General features: G+C 48.7%; 1 protein-coding gene across 2 annotated transcripts in view; it reads left to right on the top strand.

Moving 5' to 3' along the window:
* SPDL1 (spindle apparatus coiled-coil protein 1) overlaps window positions 1-18,174 on the top strand; it is a 387,177-nt gene that overhangs the window by 155,419 nt on the left and 213,584 nt on the right. For both annotated transcript variants that reach the window (XM_086931423.1, XM_086931422.1), the window contains exon 3: window positions 12,859-13,035. In XM_086931423.1, coding sequence (XP_086787549.1) covers window positions 12,859-13,035 — 177 coding nt within the window. The remainder of the gene's footprint in view (window positions 1-12,858; window positions 13,036-18,174) is intronic.

The following is an 18,174-nucleotide window of genomic DNA, read 5'->3' on the forward strand; positions in this document are numbered from 1 at the left end:
CGTTTCAGTGCTTGACTGTAAATGCTCGGACTCTGTGTACCCTTGAGGAATTCTACAAAATCTCTACGATCTATTATTCAAAGGGAAACCGAACAAATATCGGCTATCAGGATGAATAGGAATCGAGAAGAAGGCATTCTTTAGATCTATTACAGAAAATGTAGTTGCTGTTGGAGGCACTAAGGTAAGCAGTCTCGTTATGTCAGAAACCACAGGGTATTGCCGTACTACAATCTTGTTGACTTCTCGTTAATCAATAATAAATCTGAAAATCCTAGTGTCAGTGTCTTTTTTTCAAAATGGGAAGAATAGGACTGTTGCAAACATTATAAGGAACTTCTTCCACAACCCCCACCTTAATCAAATCATGGACAATGCGTATAAGTGCTTCTTCGCCTTGTAGAGAAATTTTATATTGAGGCAACTGTAGCAATAAAGCGCCCTCCTTGACACTAATATGTACTGGCGGAATAACCATTTGCCTTACATCGGTATCTGAAGTAGCCCACAAAGTACTAGGGAGTGAACATAATGCAATGTCCTCTATAACGATAAAGGATCTCTCAATCACGGGGCAGTTGTCATTCAAAATGACACATACTCCTTCCGGAGAACATCGTAATGTAACCCTGAAATATTTGAGCATATCAAGACCCACAATATTGTCTGGTGGGTTTGGAGAAAGCAAAAATGGAAATGGAGCAGTAAATTTATCAACATGGAATGCAAGTGGTTGTGACAGTGGGCTAAGGGAAGGTGTTCAATCGAAACCTTTTGATGTAATAGTTAAGCCAGACCGGGGAGCCCTTGGAACCAAGTGTTTACAGGAGCTACTCGTAGCGCCTTATCTATCAACCAGAAACCGATCAGTAGAACCCAAAACATGTGCTGTAACATAGGGACCCTTCTGATCTACTGGTACTTTAACTGATTTCTTACCCCATCTTAGGCGATCCTATGCATAAACTGAATCCTTGAAATCAGACTGCATATGATCGGACGTTTGATATTGATTTCGTCTGTCAAAAGTGTTAAACCCATCCTGTCCACGCATATTAGAATCAAACCTAGCACGATCATCCGTGCTCCCTCTAGGCCCTGGATATCCTGAACGATTTTGCGTTTGTTCCCATCCACGTGGATACTGCTGAGCACGTATTGCTGGACAATCGGAAGCCCAATGTCCAAATTTCCTGCAGTACGCACACTGGTCAACAGACAAATTCGAATGAGTATAAGAAGGGAAGGATGAACCAGAAGAGCCACGTCCACCTCTATCATTGCCTCTAGAAGGCTGACCATAAGCCTGAGCCAACATAACCTTTGTTTTTAACTCTTTAGTCTTTTTATCCTCACTGCCCTTCGCTTCTAACTCCTGTCGTTCGTAATACTGAGCCATAGTTAAAAGGTAAACCGGAGAAGACGTAGTCCATGAAGTCTCACTGGCCTTTAGGCGACTAGCTATTCCTGGCAACAGGTTGGCCTCATATTTATCGACAAACGGATGCCTGCCCGTGTCATCTGTCAATGACCTGGCCACTAAAATCGTGGACTGCCTCCTCAAAGCGTGTAAAGAAGTCAGAAACTGATTTGTCTAACTTTTGCTTACAAGATGCTAATACTGTCCAGTCTATCTTTTTAGGAGGAATAATCGTCTTTTACTTTACTATAATAGCTGCAGGGAGATCTAAAAGTAATACATGGTTTCTGTGCGGGTTCCCTTTCTTCATCCATTCGTTCCAAATCTTTCCATTTCGCACCTAAAAGCTGTACGATCATTAACTTTACGAACAGTTCTCCACATATCCGGTGGTAATATCAATCCAAAAAACAGGTCAATATCAGGCAAAGTCATAGTACAAGGGCTAATAACACCCTCAACTTCCTCAAAAAAAGCTGCTGGATTCTTCCGTGGATCAGGTAATGCAGTTTTAAAAGCCATGATATCCGCTCTATTCCAAGGAGTGTAAACCCAATTATAAACAAAATAACCCTTTGCATCAGTAGAATCCTTATCATCACTAGTTCTCGTGCCTCTAGGAGGAACATACAAAGGGGCATCTTCCCGCATTGGTTTCGCATGAACTATCACAGTCTTATCTGTTCCGAAGATAGAAGCTTGTGCCACGCCAATCTGAGATGTTTGTGCAGCTGCTTCTGCTGCCTTTTTCTCCTCTCGTAAACGGACTACATCAGCATGCAGTTTAAACAAACGTCTAATTGTGTCAGCCACTTGAGGGAAGACAACAAGACCATCAGGCATTTGCTTACAGTCATTTGCTACTTCATCGGGCTCCAATTCCTCAGAATGTCTCCTAAACCGCTCAATGACCTATGCAGCACATACCTCAGTAAAATATATTTTCTCCCTTTCCTGCCAATCTTTCATGTCATCTAAAAGTTCAGAAGCTGGGGCAACACTACGAACGGCTTTACGAGCAGCAGATCTAATTTCATACGCACGCTCAGCGGACAACATAGAACGAGCTACCCATGCTTTCTCCTGCTCTGTAGAAGAGTCTTCATCTGACTCGTGAGGAGCAGAAGGAAGAGTATACAGAGACGGAGAACGGTCTAGCAAAAGAGAATCATCTTGGGGTTAATTAAGGATAGGCTAGAGCGGTCTACGAACATCATATTGGCCATTTACCTGTAAATGACGCTCCCTATCTTCTGTCTTGAATTTCTTTCATTTCTTTTATTTTTCATTTCTAATGCTTTCGCATGAATGCTTTTAGCTGTTCCTTTTCAATCAAGGCTTGCTCACGCTTCATTCGTTCACGTACTTCTTTCTCCCACATTAGTACACAGTCAAACATGTCTTGCCTAGCCTTTCGCTTAAACATTCGTTGTTCCACATACTGAGTCTTTCGCAAATCAAATGACCCATGCATAGGCCAACGCAACTCCGGATCCTCACGAATATATGTATTCCATAACGTGCTGTACATTATAGAAGAAATACCATATTTAATATACATGTCCCTATTAGGCGTCCCTTCCGGGGGAGCCGGTTGTGCTTCATCAATTCCAAAACTGGTACCATTACAAAAACAACACATTCTACAAAGTGTGCTTGAAACTGGCATGCCAAAAATAGTGCAAACTATGCAGTATTATATCCGAAGTAGCACTTAAAGTACTCTTGTACGTTGTGTCGTTTAAATCAATTCAAAACAGAGAAAATTCTTCTCATTACCTGCCTATATATATTGCAATTCATATATATCAACTACTCGCATATCCCATTTTGGACAATACAAATTCCAAAAGCCACAGCAAGCGTCGCAAAATGACATTACCAATCTCAGGCGTCCAGATTCCAACTGCCAAGTTCTTGACTAGACCAAATGGTCACTGCACGGCGAATCAACAGAAGAGATCTCAGTCGAGGACCGGCACCACCTGGATGGTCAGATCAGAAAGAGGAAAAACGCTGTGGTTTGCCAAGACACGGGTCTCCTTGGGCAATGATCGTCCGTACCGAGATTCCAATCCTTCGTTTCAACCACTTCTTCGGGCATTCGAGTTGCCGATGAGCTCCACTAGTTGGGCGCCAATTTGTTGTGGTGAGCCTCAGCTAGGCCTACCAGTGCTAGGGTTTCTTCCTTTTCTGCACAAAGTCCTTAGACCACTAGGAAGGAGTTGGCACGGAAACTGCAATACAAAACAAAGTACTTTATTAGCCTCAAGCGGTGGAACTACATGCACACGACACCCTTTGGTAGTGTATGAAGTATCACACCGAACAGTAGGAACATGGACCTTTTATACCCACACAGAGGCTCAAAAGAAGGCGGTATAAAAACAGAAAGTAGGTTTCTGATAGATACATCTGCCTTGTGGATTCCTCACCTTGTGAATATCCCCCTTGCGCCAGCAACGTTCGGAAAATTCTTTGTAGCACGCCGGCGTGGTCGACGTCATAGGAGCACTGCATTGCGCGCGACTCCGTCTGACGTCACCGACTCCTCATAAGGCCCACGTCGGCGTGATGACGTCAGTTCCCTTTTTTCTGCGTCGTCGACGCTAACGGTTTCTGGGATCTTCTGCGATACTTTGAGTATCTTGTTGCTATTTTGTGTAACTGTTTCTCTTTTGAGATTTTCTTTTTCGTCGAGGATGTCGTCGAGGAAGACGGGGTTCAAGCAGTGTGGTTCCTGTGCCCGAATGATGTCGATTACTGATCCGCATTCCGATTGTCTGTGGTGTCTTGGGTCGGACCATGATGTTAAGAACTGTCGTTCCTGCTTCAAGATGAACCCCAAGGCGTTACGAGAGCGGGAGGCGAAGCTTCTTCTTGCGAAGGTGAAACAAAGAGAAGCTGGAAGGTCTTCGAGGTTGGTTTCCAGGCGCTCGAAGTCGAGGCAGATGTCGCGGTCGAAGTCGGCTTCGAGATCGAGGTCCAGAGCGAGGTCGAGATCCAGAGAGAGGTCGAGGTCTGGATCCAAGTCGGCTTCGGGTCATGCTTCAAGCTCCTCGAGGAAGAAGCACAAGAGGAGTAAGCATCGCTCTAAGCATCACTCTGGCAAGGAGTCTTCGGATTCGAAGAAGAAGTCTCGTAAGCATCATAAGGACTTCGTGTCTCCTTCTCCGGTGCAGTCTCGTGGAGGTTCTCCTGTTCAGGAGCAGGAGCCTGATCTGGAGTCGCACCATTCTTCGGTGCATGATGAAGAAGAGGTTCCTCGAGCTCCCACTCCGGATGTGGAGCCTGAAGGTCAAGAGTGCCAGGGTGCACTTTTGCCGGATCAGCCTCCTTCGGAGCGGCCGTTGGGTTCCTACCCTCCCTTTCCTGGTCCAGGTCAGGACCCCTCGCAATTGCTAAATGCCATGTTTGGTGTTTATGCGAGGGCAATGTACCCCACTGGCGCACCGGTTGGTCCCATGGGTCCATTGTCTTTTAATTTAGGCGTACCTCAGGCTTACGCCCCGGCCCCCTTTATGCCGTTTATGCCGACGCCTTGTGCTCCTTGGCTCGGTACGGCGCTGCCGAGGTCGTCTACTTCGCATGCGGCTTCGCTGGCTCCGGATTGACCTCGTGGTGATTCGGATCGTGGTGCTTCCTGTCCTCAAGCTCCTCGTTTGACGTCGACTCCGGCTCCGTCTGAGTCTTTTCCGGATCCATCGACTTCGGTCTGCATGGAATGGTCGAGGCGCAGGGCTCAGCGCCTCTTGGAGGAGAAGGAGTATATGGATTCCGAGGTTGAGGAAGGAGAGCTACAAGATCAGGGGGATTGTTTTGAGGACCTCCAAAGCGCTAGTGGCCTGGAACTTTCTCCTGAGTGGGGTTTGCCATCCGTTTCGGATCCCGTCGTGATTAGGAAGGCTGCAGATTTGCTCGGTTTAACTTTGCCCACTGTTGAGTACAAGCCCAACATCCTCACGGAGGTTTTGCATTCGCCATCTTCTATAATAGAGCCTACTCTTCCATTCACTGACGCGTTGACTGAGCCTATAAAGGAGGTTTGGAAGAGGCCTTTGACTGCTCCTGCGGTTTCCAGGTCCGTGGCAAGGCGTTACAGGGTGGCTCCTGGTGACCCTGAATTTCTTTCTTCACATCCTTCTCCGGAGAGTCTGGTGGTGCAGGCCGCTTGTCCCAACAGGTCTGCAGGTTCATTTCCTCAGGTGCCGGCAGACAAGGATTCTAAAAAATTGGACCAGTCTGCTAAAAAGATTTTCTCCTCGGGTAGCATGGCTTTAAAATCTACTAATGCTACTTGCCTGTTGGGGAGATATGTTCATTCATTGATGGACTCTGTGAAACAACTCTCTTCTAAACTTCCAGAGGATGATAGGAAGAACTTTAATGAAGTGGTCTCCGATACTCAGGCTGCAGCCCGTATGGTAATAGAGTGGCATGGGCACGGTGGACTCTGTTGCCAGGATTATGGGCTCTACTGTTGCAACCAGAAGGGCCGCATGGCTTAAATCTTCTGATTTTTCAACCGATGTTCAGTCTACCTTGTTGGACTTGCCATTTGATGGGACAGGCCTCTTTGGTAAGAAAGCAGATGTGGTGCTGGAGAGATTGAAGGACAGCCGGGCGACGGCGAGGTCTTTGGGCCTTCAGGCAAGGGGTTCTGCAACTTGGAAGTTTAGGGGATTTGGCAGATCCACTTTTCGTTCCTTTAACCAAGGTCAGCAGGACCACGAGTGGAGGCTTCACCCGGAGGTTGTTCACGACATCTTTCAGATGTGGGGAACTCCTCGGGTGGACCTGTTTGCCACTTGCGAGAATGCTCACTGCCCGTCATTCTGCAGTCTCCAGTATCCGATGCAAGGAGCATTGGGGGACGCGTTTCAGTTGAGCTGGGGAGGTCAGCTCCTTTACGCGTTTCCCCCCATACCCTTGATTCCTCGGGTTCTGAGGAAGATTTGCCAAGACCGGGCCCAAGTCATATTGGTCGCCCCGGATTGGCCAAGAAGGGTGTGGTACTCGGACCTTCTCCACCCCTCCTCTCGCCCGCCGCTCCGTCTCCCTCTCAGGGCAGACCTCCTCTCTCAGATGGAGGGGCAAGTTCTACACCCCCACCTCCAGACATTACACCTTCATGCCTGGAGATTGAACGGGGCAACTTGAATTCCTTTTCTCTCCCTCACGATGTGGTGGATGTCATTCTTTCTGCAAAGGTGCGACTCCACCAAGTCCATCTATTCGTATAGGTGGTCTAAGTTTGTCTCTTGGTGCAGGGAGAGGGATGTTGACCCTTTGAAGGCTCATTTGTCTGACATTTTGTTGTTTGCTCTTTCTCTGGCACGGCAAGGTTTGCTGTTGCTACGGTCAAAGGATATCTTTCGGCTTTGTCGGCATTTCTCTGTTTGCCGGATCAGCCCTCTCTTTTTAAGTCTCCTGTAGTGTTAAGATTTTTGAAGGGACTCACTAATAAGTTCCCTCCTTCTCCTTTTATTGTTCCTCATTGGGACTTGAATCTTGTGATAACTTATCTGATGGGTTCTCCGTTTGAACCCTTGCACAAGTGTCCCATAAGGCTTCTTTCTTTTAAAACGGTCTTCTTGGTTGCAATTACCTCGGCAAGGAGGGTAAGTGAGCTTCAGGCTCTTAGTTCCAAGCCCCCGTTCTTGTCCATTCATGCTGAAAGAATGGTTCTCAGGACCAGGACTGCTTTTCTGCCAAAGGTGGTAACTCCCTTCCATCTAGGACAATCCATTACCCTTCCTACCTTTTATCCTCCCCCGCACCCTTCCAAGGAGGAGGAGAGGCTTCATCGCTTGGACCCGAAGAGAGCAGTTAGTTTCTATCTTGATAGGACTAAAGACTATCGTGTTGACGATCAGCTCTTCGTGGGTTTTGCTGGCTGCAAGAAGGGCAGAGCGGTGCACAAGCGCACACTTTCCAGGTGGATTATCCTGTGCATCAAGAGTTGCTACTCTCTGGCGGGTAAGGACCCTCCTGAGGGTATTAGAGCTCATTCAACTAGAGCGAAGTCTGCAACATCTGCATTGTCTAGAGGTGTTCCTGTTGAGGACATTTGCAGGGCCGCGACATGGGCCTCCCTCCACACTTTTGCGAAGCACTGCTGCTTGGATGCTGAGGTGAGGAGGGACGGCCATTTCACGCGCTCTGTCCTCCAAGATTTCCTGGTGTAGCAGAGTGGACACCCTCCTCCGGGAGTGGGGACTGCTGTGGGACTCTATTCATAAGGTGAGGAATCCACAAGGCAGATGTATCTATCAGAAGAACAAGTTACTTACCTTCGGTAACGCTTTTTCTGGTAGATACAGTATCTGCCTGTGGATTCCTCACTTATCCACCCGCCTCCCCGTTGTCCACTCTGCTATACCTGGGTTTATGTACGTATGTATTTATGTACTTATTTTTATGGTATTTTATGCTTATGCTATGCACTTTTAGTGGGTTTTTGGATTGCATGTACTGTGTACATTGTATATTTGTATATATTTGTTGGTCCGTCCGGGTGCCTCGAAGGCACGGAAAAAAGGGCGGAACTGACGTCATCACGCCGACGTGGGCCTTATGAGGAGTCGATGACGTCAGACGGAGTCGCGCGCAATGCCGTGCTCCTATGACGTCGACCACGCCGGCGTGCTACAAAGAATTTTCCGAACGTTGCTGGCGCAAGGGGGATATTCACAAGGTGAGGAATCCACAGGCAGATACTGTATCTACCAGAAAAAGCGTTACCGAAGGTAAGTAACTTGTTCTTTAGGTACATATAAGGTCATACAGAAAATGCACAATCAACAAGTGGGAGGAGCTAGCAGTTGCTAATTCTAGTAAACCCATCCTGACAGTTACAGACTAATGACAGCTGCAAGCTCAACTGAGCTGCTTTCCGTGATAAACGGTGACATGTTTAAAATACAGTAAATATGTCTGTTTAATCTACCCTCGCTAATGATCCTTTTGGTTGGATCTGTTCTGATTGTCGCAGCTGCTTTGGTTTACTATGAAGGATATATTGAGTTGATGTCTAGGTGTAAGTACAGGTTAGTGAATTCTGTGTCTGGTGCTATGGCCAAATTATGATCCTGGTCTGCATTGTTGTGGTAAAGGGACTGGCCGACAGGTAGTCTGCAGTCCTGACTGCCAAATTAGGATCCGACCGCTGTGCGGCGGGCTATCAAGATAGATCAAGCTCCGGACTAACTCCCATCGTACAAGATTTACGAAGCACTTGATTTACACCCCTAGACCCCCCCACGCTGCTCCTCCACACAGCGGTGCTGGGAAACGTTCCTTCTTCCTGATGGATCAACAGGATTGATTATTCTTTGTAACTTGAAGCCAAATCTTTTGTTACTCACAGACTTATAACATTGATACCCCCTGCCCCCGTCCTGAGGAAGACCTGTTGCTGAGGACCACACTCACCCTTACGTAATAGGATCGAAACGTCGACGCCCCCGAATAGGCCTACACACTACATCTGACCCCCTACACCTGACTCACTGATGAAGTTACACTGTGAAGAGAACAGTTTAACAAATGTACTGTACACAACTGTGCTTTTAGGGGTAGGCCTGAATATCAGAAGGGAGACCATTTCAACTGATGCTATATCCCTAATGTCTTAAGTATTTGAATTTCCTAATGTAACGACAATTGCTTCTTCTTTCCCTCTTCTACTTTTTTCACATGAGCATTAATCTTTCACACATCCCCCCCTTTTCCTCATGCTAACCGTGTGGATGTAACATTGTACATCATGTTTGAAAATAACTCGTGTGTTTCTTTGAAATAACTCAATGTGTGACTGAATACATTTAAGTTATCAGTCGTTTGGCAGTGGCTTTGCTATTTCTTTTTTGCCTATGACCTTATGTGCCTAAATGATTATAATCATTCTATGATACTGTTTTGAACCTAAGCCGCAATAGTAATCCCTACGGCAGTGCTTGACCAGACACCGCCCTCATTGTAGGGATTACATTCTGACCACAACCGAACTGCAGCGGTCAGTCCCTCACCCATGCGGTTGGACAGATCGCATTGCAATGTGGCGGTCTGACCGCTGCTTCAGATGTTGGTAGAACAGAACTGACATCCTAATGAGGCCCTATGTCTTTTTACCCATGGACCTTCATGTAACCTAATTAGCTCCTTGTCATTTTGTGTGTATATATGGATGTGTAATATATATATGTGTGAACAAGAGTACATCTGTACTCGAAATGTTAAATTTTTGGAAGGCACGAAATAAATAACTTGCCTGGACAAGGTGGGGTCTGCCTCTTCTTTCGCCGCTCGTGTGTGGAGGTTTGAAGATTGCGTTTATATATATATATATATATATATATTTATTTTCTAGCAGTATCCACGTGCGGACACGCACAGACAGGACAGGACCACGGACACGTATTATGCTGTTGCCGATATTAGGTGTTTTATTGATCAAAAGAAAGGTGCAGTCTCCAGACACGTTTCGTCCTTTTTCACTTGGTGACATATTGAACAAGCACTGGCGTTGCCAATAGGTCTCGCAGTAGGAAAGTTGGAGCTATTGGTTTTGTAAATGACAAAGCCCTTTATGTTTTTAAAATGAAAACAAAAATAAAAGGCATTGTTATTTGCAATTGTAATAGCTCCAACTTTCCTACTGCGAGACCTATTGGCAACGCCAGTGCTTGTTGAGAAGGATGCTCAAGCATTGAGCTTGGGGCCTAGATACATAAATTAGACTGTCATGTGTATGGATACCCTGTTAATTATGATGTAGGATCCATATCACTGCAGCAGAATTAAAGGTGTAAAGGGCAGCATCAGTTGACAACATTTGACAACATATCAGTATATCAATCCCTTCTTACAGACTAACCACAGCCCAACGTGTTTTTTTGGGGGGAACCAACACAGCAGATCCAAAACATGAGAGGAGAAAGACAGCACATAATTAGATGATCTCTTCTAGGGGTGACCCAATTAACTAATTTATAGGGTGGTAATCAGATGTTTGAAGTATGAGAGCATCTAGGTCACGAAAATATCAGAAATGGTGTCACTTGCTGCCTCATGCCCCAGTCTTGCAGCAAGAGTGCGTTAGCTGCTCCTAATGCCATGCCATTACTCTGCCAAAACGAAGAAAAAAACTCCAGTCCTCTGACTTAATGGTCGTGATAATAGTAATAAATGGGGGTGTGCACATATGCTTGACACAACTTATTTTGCAGACAGTAAAGCATAGCAATGAAAATCAAATGTCATGTTTCATTCACAATAAAAGGGAAAAGGGATGTATTTATTTAACGAGTGAGTTCTTCCACTGTGACCATTTACAGAAGGCAGCATGTTTTTGTCATCTTATTATCTGCATGTTTTAGCATATTTTGCTCTCTCTCGAATTATAAAATGCTTTTTATTTTTATTTTATTTAAATAAAATCCCTCGTGTTTTCTACTCAAAAGAAAACAGCGTAAGTGTCATTAAAAACGCCACCAGTGTTTAAAAAAAGGAAGCTTCTAAGTGCGTTCCATTAAATTGCATAATCTGCAATAGTGTATTTGTGATTTATTGAATTTACGACATTATTAGATGGTCATCAAATGCGTTTTGTGATCCACCGCAACAGGTGCAGTCGAGCAGGTGCTGTGCCCGTAGAGCATAGCAGCATAATCAGGCAAGCAATACTGCGTAGCGATGTTACTGACAAAAATATATTTATGAGGAGTCGTACGTTACCCCAGAGCATCAATGTTTTTGCGCCAGAACAAACTCCCGGTCTGATGATCACAGCAGTTCCTATGCCTTCACAAAAAGTGTTTCAAAGTCTGCAAGCAAAATCCAGCACGTCAATTCGATGGAAGGTTAGAAAGCATACACAGTGACCATAGTAACCATCCTGGCCACTCAAAAGCAGGGCCAATGAAACCGGAAGTTACGAACTGTTGCATGTGTTGGTATGGCTACCATGCAGCAATGAAGGAGCCTGGGGCATGTCTCCGGAAGTTGAGCAAGCTTACTTAGTGACCATGACAACTGCACAGCAATTCATGGAGCCGCAGGCTCACTGCTTTTCATGGCAGAGTTACAGTGTACCGATTACGTTCTGCGTTTCTGAAAAAGCTACCTTTACGACGGCAACATTTGGAAAAAATCTTATTGCTGATTCCATTCCAAGTGAAAGCTTGCCGCACACGTACAGCAAGCGAATTAAGGGTCAAGAATAGCGCTTTTCAAAAATGCAAATAGGGGGTGCAAGGTGACAGGCAGAGTGACTGAGATAGTCAGAGAAAGAAAGGGACACTGAGGGAGAGAGATGTGTGTGCGTGAAACAGACGTAGAACCAGAAAAATAGCTCGCAACGTGCTTTCTAAATGAGCACCTAATTCTTCTCTGTTTCTTTGAATACTTAGGAATGACTGTGAGGCGCATTGGTGTGAAGCACATCAAAGGGCTTCTCCTCCCCTAATTAGGGGAGGAGAAGCCTTTTCGGGAAACTGACCGGCCATGAATAATTAGGGGAGGAGAAGCCCTTTGATGTGCTGGGCTGGCCCTGAATGCGCGTGCTTGTTTGCTCACGTGATTCACGTGAACTTCATGAAAACCGCGGGGCTGAAAGCCCTTGGTTTGACTATGATTTTCGCCACTTGAATTCTCGCTCCGCTCGATGCGCTTGCGCACATCGATAGGTCGCGAGACCTAAAAAACGGAAAATTTAAACAACAAAGCACTTCCGGGTCACGTGATCGGCAGGAGAATAAACATTCACAAAGTAATATCCACTCAGAGGGAACCTCTGTATAAATATCAAACTGCTACAAATTGAATTCTAAAAAACTGGATGCACAATGTTGATGTTAAATGTTCAAATACAATACAATAAAACCATTTAGGATTCTTAAAGCTAGAATCCAGGCCATGTCGATTTTTTGTTAAAAACACACACAGGCATATCAGTAAAAGCATTCGAAAAACATTCCTGTGCCCATTGATAAAATGTGCAAATTCACATTTTACAGGTAGAAAATTTCATATCCCTGAGTAAACTCTTACGATGATATACGAATATATCTACAATGTGATACATAAGGCAGGAGAAAAACTGTGATGAGGTAAGCTGCACATGTGTGTTTCTTAATTATAGTATTTTCCGAATTCAGAAACTGGGACAGAATATAGGGCTAAAGTTACTACAGTGAACAGCTTATACTATTTTCTGATTTGTTATAAGCAAGTGAGTACATCTAAACAAAATCGTACAAAAAAAGAAAAACGTTTTATTTCAATTGTGATGCTAATTCAGTTTGAAAGAGAAATGTGTGGCAGTCTATTCATCAGTCGTGTTGGAGGTGTACCTGTCCATACAATCAAACCGATTTGCCTATATTTAAAAAAGACATCTTTATTTTGCATATATTTCTGTGCATGTTTGCTTTTAGAACCTGGAACAAGAGAAATACACCCTCCAGAGAGAAGTTGAACTGAAAAACCGGATGTTGGAGAGCTTGGGTTCTGAATATGAACATTCAAAGCAGCAGCAAAAATTAAACCAGGACAATCTTAAGGAACAACTTGAAAGGAATCATGAGCATGAACTTCGCAGTCTTAAAGACCAGGTTTGGCTTATGCCCTTAGAATTTCTTATTAACGTTGATAATTCTAGATGTGGCTGTATGCTTTTGTAGGCTTTTTAGCAGTGCTGAAATATTTAAAAGTTCTCCACATAAAGTAACAATATATTTTGTGATTTTTTTTTCCAATTGAAATGTGGTGAAAATATCCAGTATGGAGAAGTGTGGAAGCTGCAAAATATTTACTTTCAGTTGTTAAAGCTAGAAATAAATGACAGAATGTGAGATTGGGCAAAAATACAACAATTGAACGATTTTGGGATCTTGTAATGTGGGCCATTCAATGTCTGAAAAACGTTTGGTATTCCCATTTACATTTACTTGATGGTTATGGTATACATATATCTGAAAGAGACACGTTAGTGATCGATTCCTTACCTTAGAATATCCCCAGGCGTCAGACTGGATCCGGAAAGTTTTGCGTAGCAGTACCCTTGCGCGTCGGTAGGCGTCGTCTGCGGCTCTGCGTCCGTCGTCGGCGTCGTGGGCGCCGTGATGACGTCGTCGGAGTACTTAGACGCCGCCTCCGCGTGCTGACGTCAGTTCTTCTTCTTTTTTCCGCGCCAGCCACACAGATCTGGAAAGAGCAGTTCCCTAGTCACTTTTTGACTAAACTTTTGTGATCGTTTGATCCATTTCGAAGTCTTCATGACTCCGACGGTGCCGTTAGGGATGCCCGGATTCAAGCATTGCGACGAGTGCGACCGTACCATGTCGGTCACGGATCCCCACCGCATGTGCCTGATGTGTTTGGGCGTCGACCATGACGACGAGGCCTGCTCCGACTGTCGGGCCCTTTTGAGGAAGGCCAGGCGGGAGCGGTCCCGCAGGCGACTCGAAATCCGCCAGTCGGCCCCGCGCCGTGTGAGTTCCCGGTCCCACGGGAGGTCGAGGGACAGGTCGCGGGGACGGAGCCGTCACAGCTCCGGGAGTCGGCGCCACTCCTCCGGGTCCAAGTCGTCAGGTAAGACGCATAAGAAGTCGAAGAGACATCATCGCTCTTCCGACTCCCCCCGACGCTCGCGCGATGCGGCCGGGGGTTCGGGTGACACCCCCCACGCGGCTCCTCGGGAGTCGCGGGCGCCGCGTTCGGCCCCATACCCCCCGGTCCCTGGGCTGAACGCGACGCCGGAGGATATCGAGCGTTTCCTCATGGCCATGAGGTCCCTTTCTCCTCCGACGGGTTCCGCGGCGCCTTCGGGCCCAGTGAACCCATCTGGGGGCCCTAGTGGGTCGGGGGCTACGACCCCGACGCCGTCGGTGCTTCGGCCTCGACGCCGCCGGCGCCTTCGGGCCCGGCGCCGCAGGGCCCCACGATCCCGACACCGCCGGTGCCCTCGGGCCCGGCGTCGTCGGCGCCTTCGGGCCCGGCTCCACAGGGTGCCGCTGGACCCTCCTCGGGCGATGGACCGTCCCCGGTGGACCTTACGACCCCCATCCGGGGTCGGTATGTGTGGTGTCACCTCCGGCGTCGTCCTCGGGCGGCGCCGGCCCCGGCCCCGATGCCTCCTCTCAATCGGTTCTGACGTCGGGACAGCGCCTATCGGCGCCGCTCTCGACTACGTTCGGAGATTTTCATTTCTATGAACCGTCCTCATTCACTTATGACCCTGAATCTCAGGAGATGGGGGAAGAGGAGAATTGGGAGGGGTCTGAGGACCTTCTGACAAGGGAATGTCAGTCAAACATGGACTGGACAGGAGACCTTGGGGAGGCCAGTGGCCTGGACACCTCTCCAGACACTGGATTTGTCTCTCCTCCTACCGTGGCTTCGGAGGAGGGCGCTACATATAGTGTGGTGTTGATGAGGGCTGCTAAGGCCTTGGGCCTTGAGCACCCCGTTGCGGCCGTGAGGACTAACCTCCTCACTGAGGTCCTTAAGCCGCTGTCATGCTCCATGGAGCCTCTGCTGCCATTTAATGAGGCCTTGACGGACGTTCTTTTGGGCACTTGGTCCAGGCCAGCTACAGGTTCGCCTGTAGATAGGAACGTGGCCAGACGCCACCGCCCGGCCCCGGGCGGCCCATGTTTCCTGTCCACCCACCCCACCCCGAGAGCATGGTTATCCAGGCCTCTAACTCCCAGACCGCCTTCACGACGGCTCCCCCCGATCGGGAATCCAAGAGGTACGAGGCCTATGGCAAGAAAGTGTTCTCGTCCCTTAGCTTGGGACTGCGGTCCTCCAACACTGCATGCCTCTTGGGCCGTTACACCCACTCCCTGTGGGAAACGGTGGCGGAAGTGCTGCAGAGTGTCCGTTGGTGGCACGGGCCAAACTCGGCAAAGCCCTAGTGGAGGGCTGGGACGCAGCGAAGTATTCAATCAGGTGCGGACTGAATACTACTGACTCGCTGGGCAGAGCGATGGCTACGACGGTGGCAATACGACGCCACGCCTGGCTGAGATCCGCCAACTTCTCGGCAGACGTCCAAAATACACTCATGGACATGCCGTTCGATGGCCGTCGCCTCTTTGGCGACAAGGCAGACCATGCGCTTGAGCGCTTTAAGGACTCCAGGGCTACGGCCAAGTCCTTGGGCCTCTCGGCCCCGCGCCAGCAAATGGGTGCCTTTCGCTCCTTTCGTGGCCAAGGAAGGGGCGCCCCCACACCTGCCGCCAGCCACTCGCCGCAAACTGTCGTCCAGCGCGGCGGCGGCCGTGGAAACCGCCGTGGAGGCGGCCGGGGAAACAAGCGGAGCCAGTCCACACCTGCCCCCGCAGCATCCGCCTCTAAACCCTCCTAGTCCGTGCTTTTCGGCCCATGTGAGGCCAGTGGGAGGCAGGGTTCGCCATCACCACTCTCACTGGCGCACAGTCACTTCGGACAGGTGGGTGCTGCAGATCGTCCGAAGGGGATACTCCCTCCCCTTCGAGACGACCCCTCAAGCCATGCCACCGCAACATTGGGTCAACGGCAGATCCCTCTCCCTTCCCCAACCAGAGCACGTGGTTGTGACGGACGCGTCCCTCCAGGGCTGGGGAGGCCACTTGGGAGAGGCGGAGATCAGAGGACTCGTCCCGGCTCCATATCAATCTGTTGGAGCTGCAGGCGATTCGTCTGGCACTGAAAGCATTCCTCCCGTCTGTCCGAGGGAGTGCAGTGCAGGTGTTCACGGACAACACCACTGCCATGTGGTACTGCAACAAACAGGGCGGGGTGGGGTCGTGGACCCTCTGCCAGGAGGCTCTGCGCCTCTGGCAATGGCTGGAACATCAGGGCGTGACTCTGGTGGTTCAACACCTGGCAGGTTCTCTGAACGCCAGGGCGGACGAACTCAGCCGTCGGTGCTCGATGGATCACGAATGGCGTCTGAACTCGGACGTGGCGCAAGGCCTCTTTCTGCGATGGGGAGAGCCTTGGTTAGATCTATTCGCCACCGAAGAGCAGGCGCAATGTCATCAGTTCTGCGCGTTGGAATTTCCAAGGCGGCACTCGCTCGGAGACGCTTTTCGTTGCGAGTGGAGCTGCGGTCTGTTGTTCGACTTTCCGCCTATACCACTTCTGCCCAGAGTGCTGAAGAAGATAAGGCGACACCGGGCACAAGTCATCCTTGTGGCTCCGGACTGGACACGAAGGTACTGGTATCCCGAGCTACTCAGTATGTCAGTCGATCCCCCGGTTCGTCTGCCTCTTCAGGAGGACCTTCTGTCGCAGCAGCAGGGGACGGTCCTCCACCCGAACCTGTCCAGTCTCCACCTCCATGCATGGAGATTGAGCGGCGGCAGTTGAGGCCATTTGACTTGCCTCCTGAAGTTTGCAACATCATTCTGGCAGCCAGGCGTCCCTCCACAAAGACGGTATACGCCTGCAGGTGGAACAGATTTGTGGCATGGTGCACAGCAAAGGCTGTGGATCCCCTCAATGCCCCTCTCTCTGAGGTTCTTCTCTTCCTTCTTTCTCTTGCCCAGCAGGGCTCTGCTCTGGGCACTATCAAGGGCTATCTTTCGGCTCTTTCAGCCTTTCTGAGGCTGCCTGACCAACCTTCTTTGTTCAAGTCCCCTATCGTAAATCGATTCCTGAAGGGCATCACTCATACTTTTCCTCCTGTTCCCTTCGTGATGCCTCAGTGGGACTTGAACCTGGTTCTCACATTTCTGATGTGTGCTCCCTTTGAGCCACTTCACAACTGTCCTCTTCGCCTTCTTTCTTTGACTGCCTTCCTGGTAGCCATCACCTCTGCCAGGAGAGTGAGTGAGTTCCAGGCTCTTTCTTGTAAGCCTCCTTTCCTTTCAGTCCATTCGGACAAGGTTGTTTTGAGGACTAGGCCCTCCTTGCCTAAGGTGGTCACGGCCTTCCACATTGGGCAGTCCATCACATTGCCCACCTTCTTTCCGCCTCCGCACCCCTCGAGAGAGGAGGAGAGGCTCCACCGTCTGGACCCAAAACGTGCGTTCTCGTTCTATCTGGATCGCACACGCCAGTTCCGGGTGGATGATCAACTCTTTGTTGGGTACGCGGGCGCTAAGAAAGGGAAAGCGGTGCACAAACGGACCATTTCTAGATGGATTATCATGTGCATCCAGGCGTGTTACTCCTTGGCTAAGAAGGAACCCCCTGTTGGGCTGCGGGCTCATTCCACTCGAGCCACGGCCACTACAACTGCCTTGGGCCGAGGTGTGCCCTTGCAGGACATTTGCCAGGCAGCTACGTGGGCCTCGTTGCACACGTTTGCGCGGCACTACTGCCTGGACAGCCAAGTCCGGAGGGACGGCTACTTTGGCCGTTCCGTTCTCCGGGACTTTCTGGTGTAAATATTGGTTCGCAGACCCACCACCACGGGGATGGTATTGCTGGGGTATCTATTCTAAGGTAAGGAATCTATCACTAACGTGTCTCTTTCAGATGCACAAGTTACTACTTGTGTAACGATATATCTGTAAGAGACATTAGTTAGTGATAGATTCCTTACCGACCCACCCATCCTCCCCGTTCTGCAAACCGATATCTAGGGTTAAGGTCATCCCCTTTCAGGGCCCTAGTTTCTTGGCACCAGTGTCGGTTTTTATCATGGCTCTGCGCTTCTGGCGCGGAAAAGCTGTGGCTAAGAACTGACGTCAGCACGCGGAGGCGTCGTCTAAGTACTCCGACGACGTCATCACGGTGCCCACGACGGACGCGGAGCC

This window comes from Lissotriton vulgaris, chromosome 7 (assembly GCF_964263255.1).
Source record: "Lissotriton vulgaris chromosome 7, aLisVul1.2, whole genome shotgun sequence".
In the NCBI taxonomy this organism is placed as follows: domain Eukaryota; kingdom Metazoa; phylum Chordata; class Amphibia; order Caudata; family Salamandridae; genus Lissotriton; species Lissotriton vulgaris.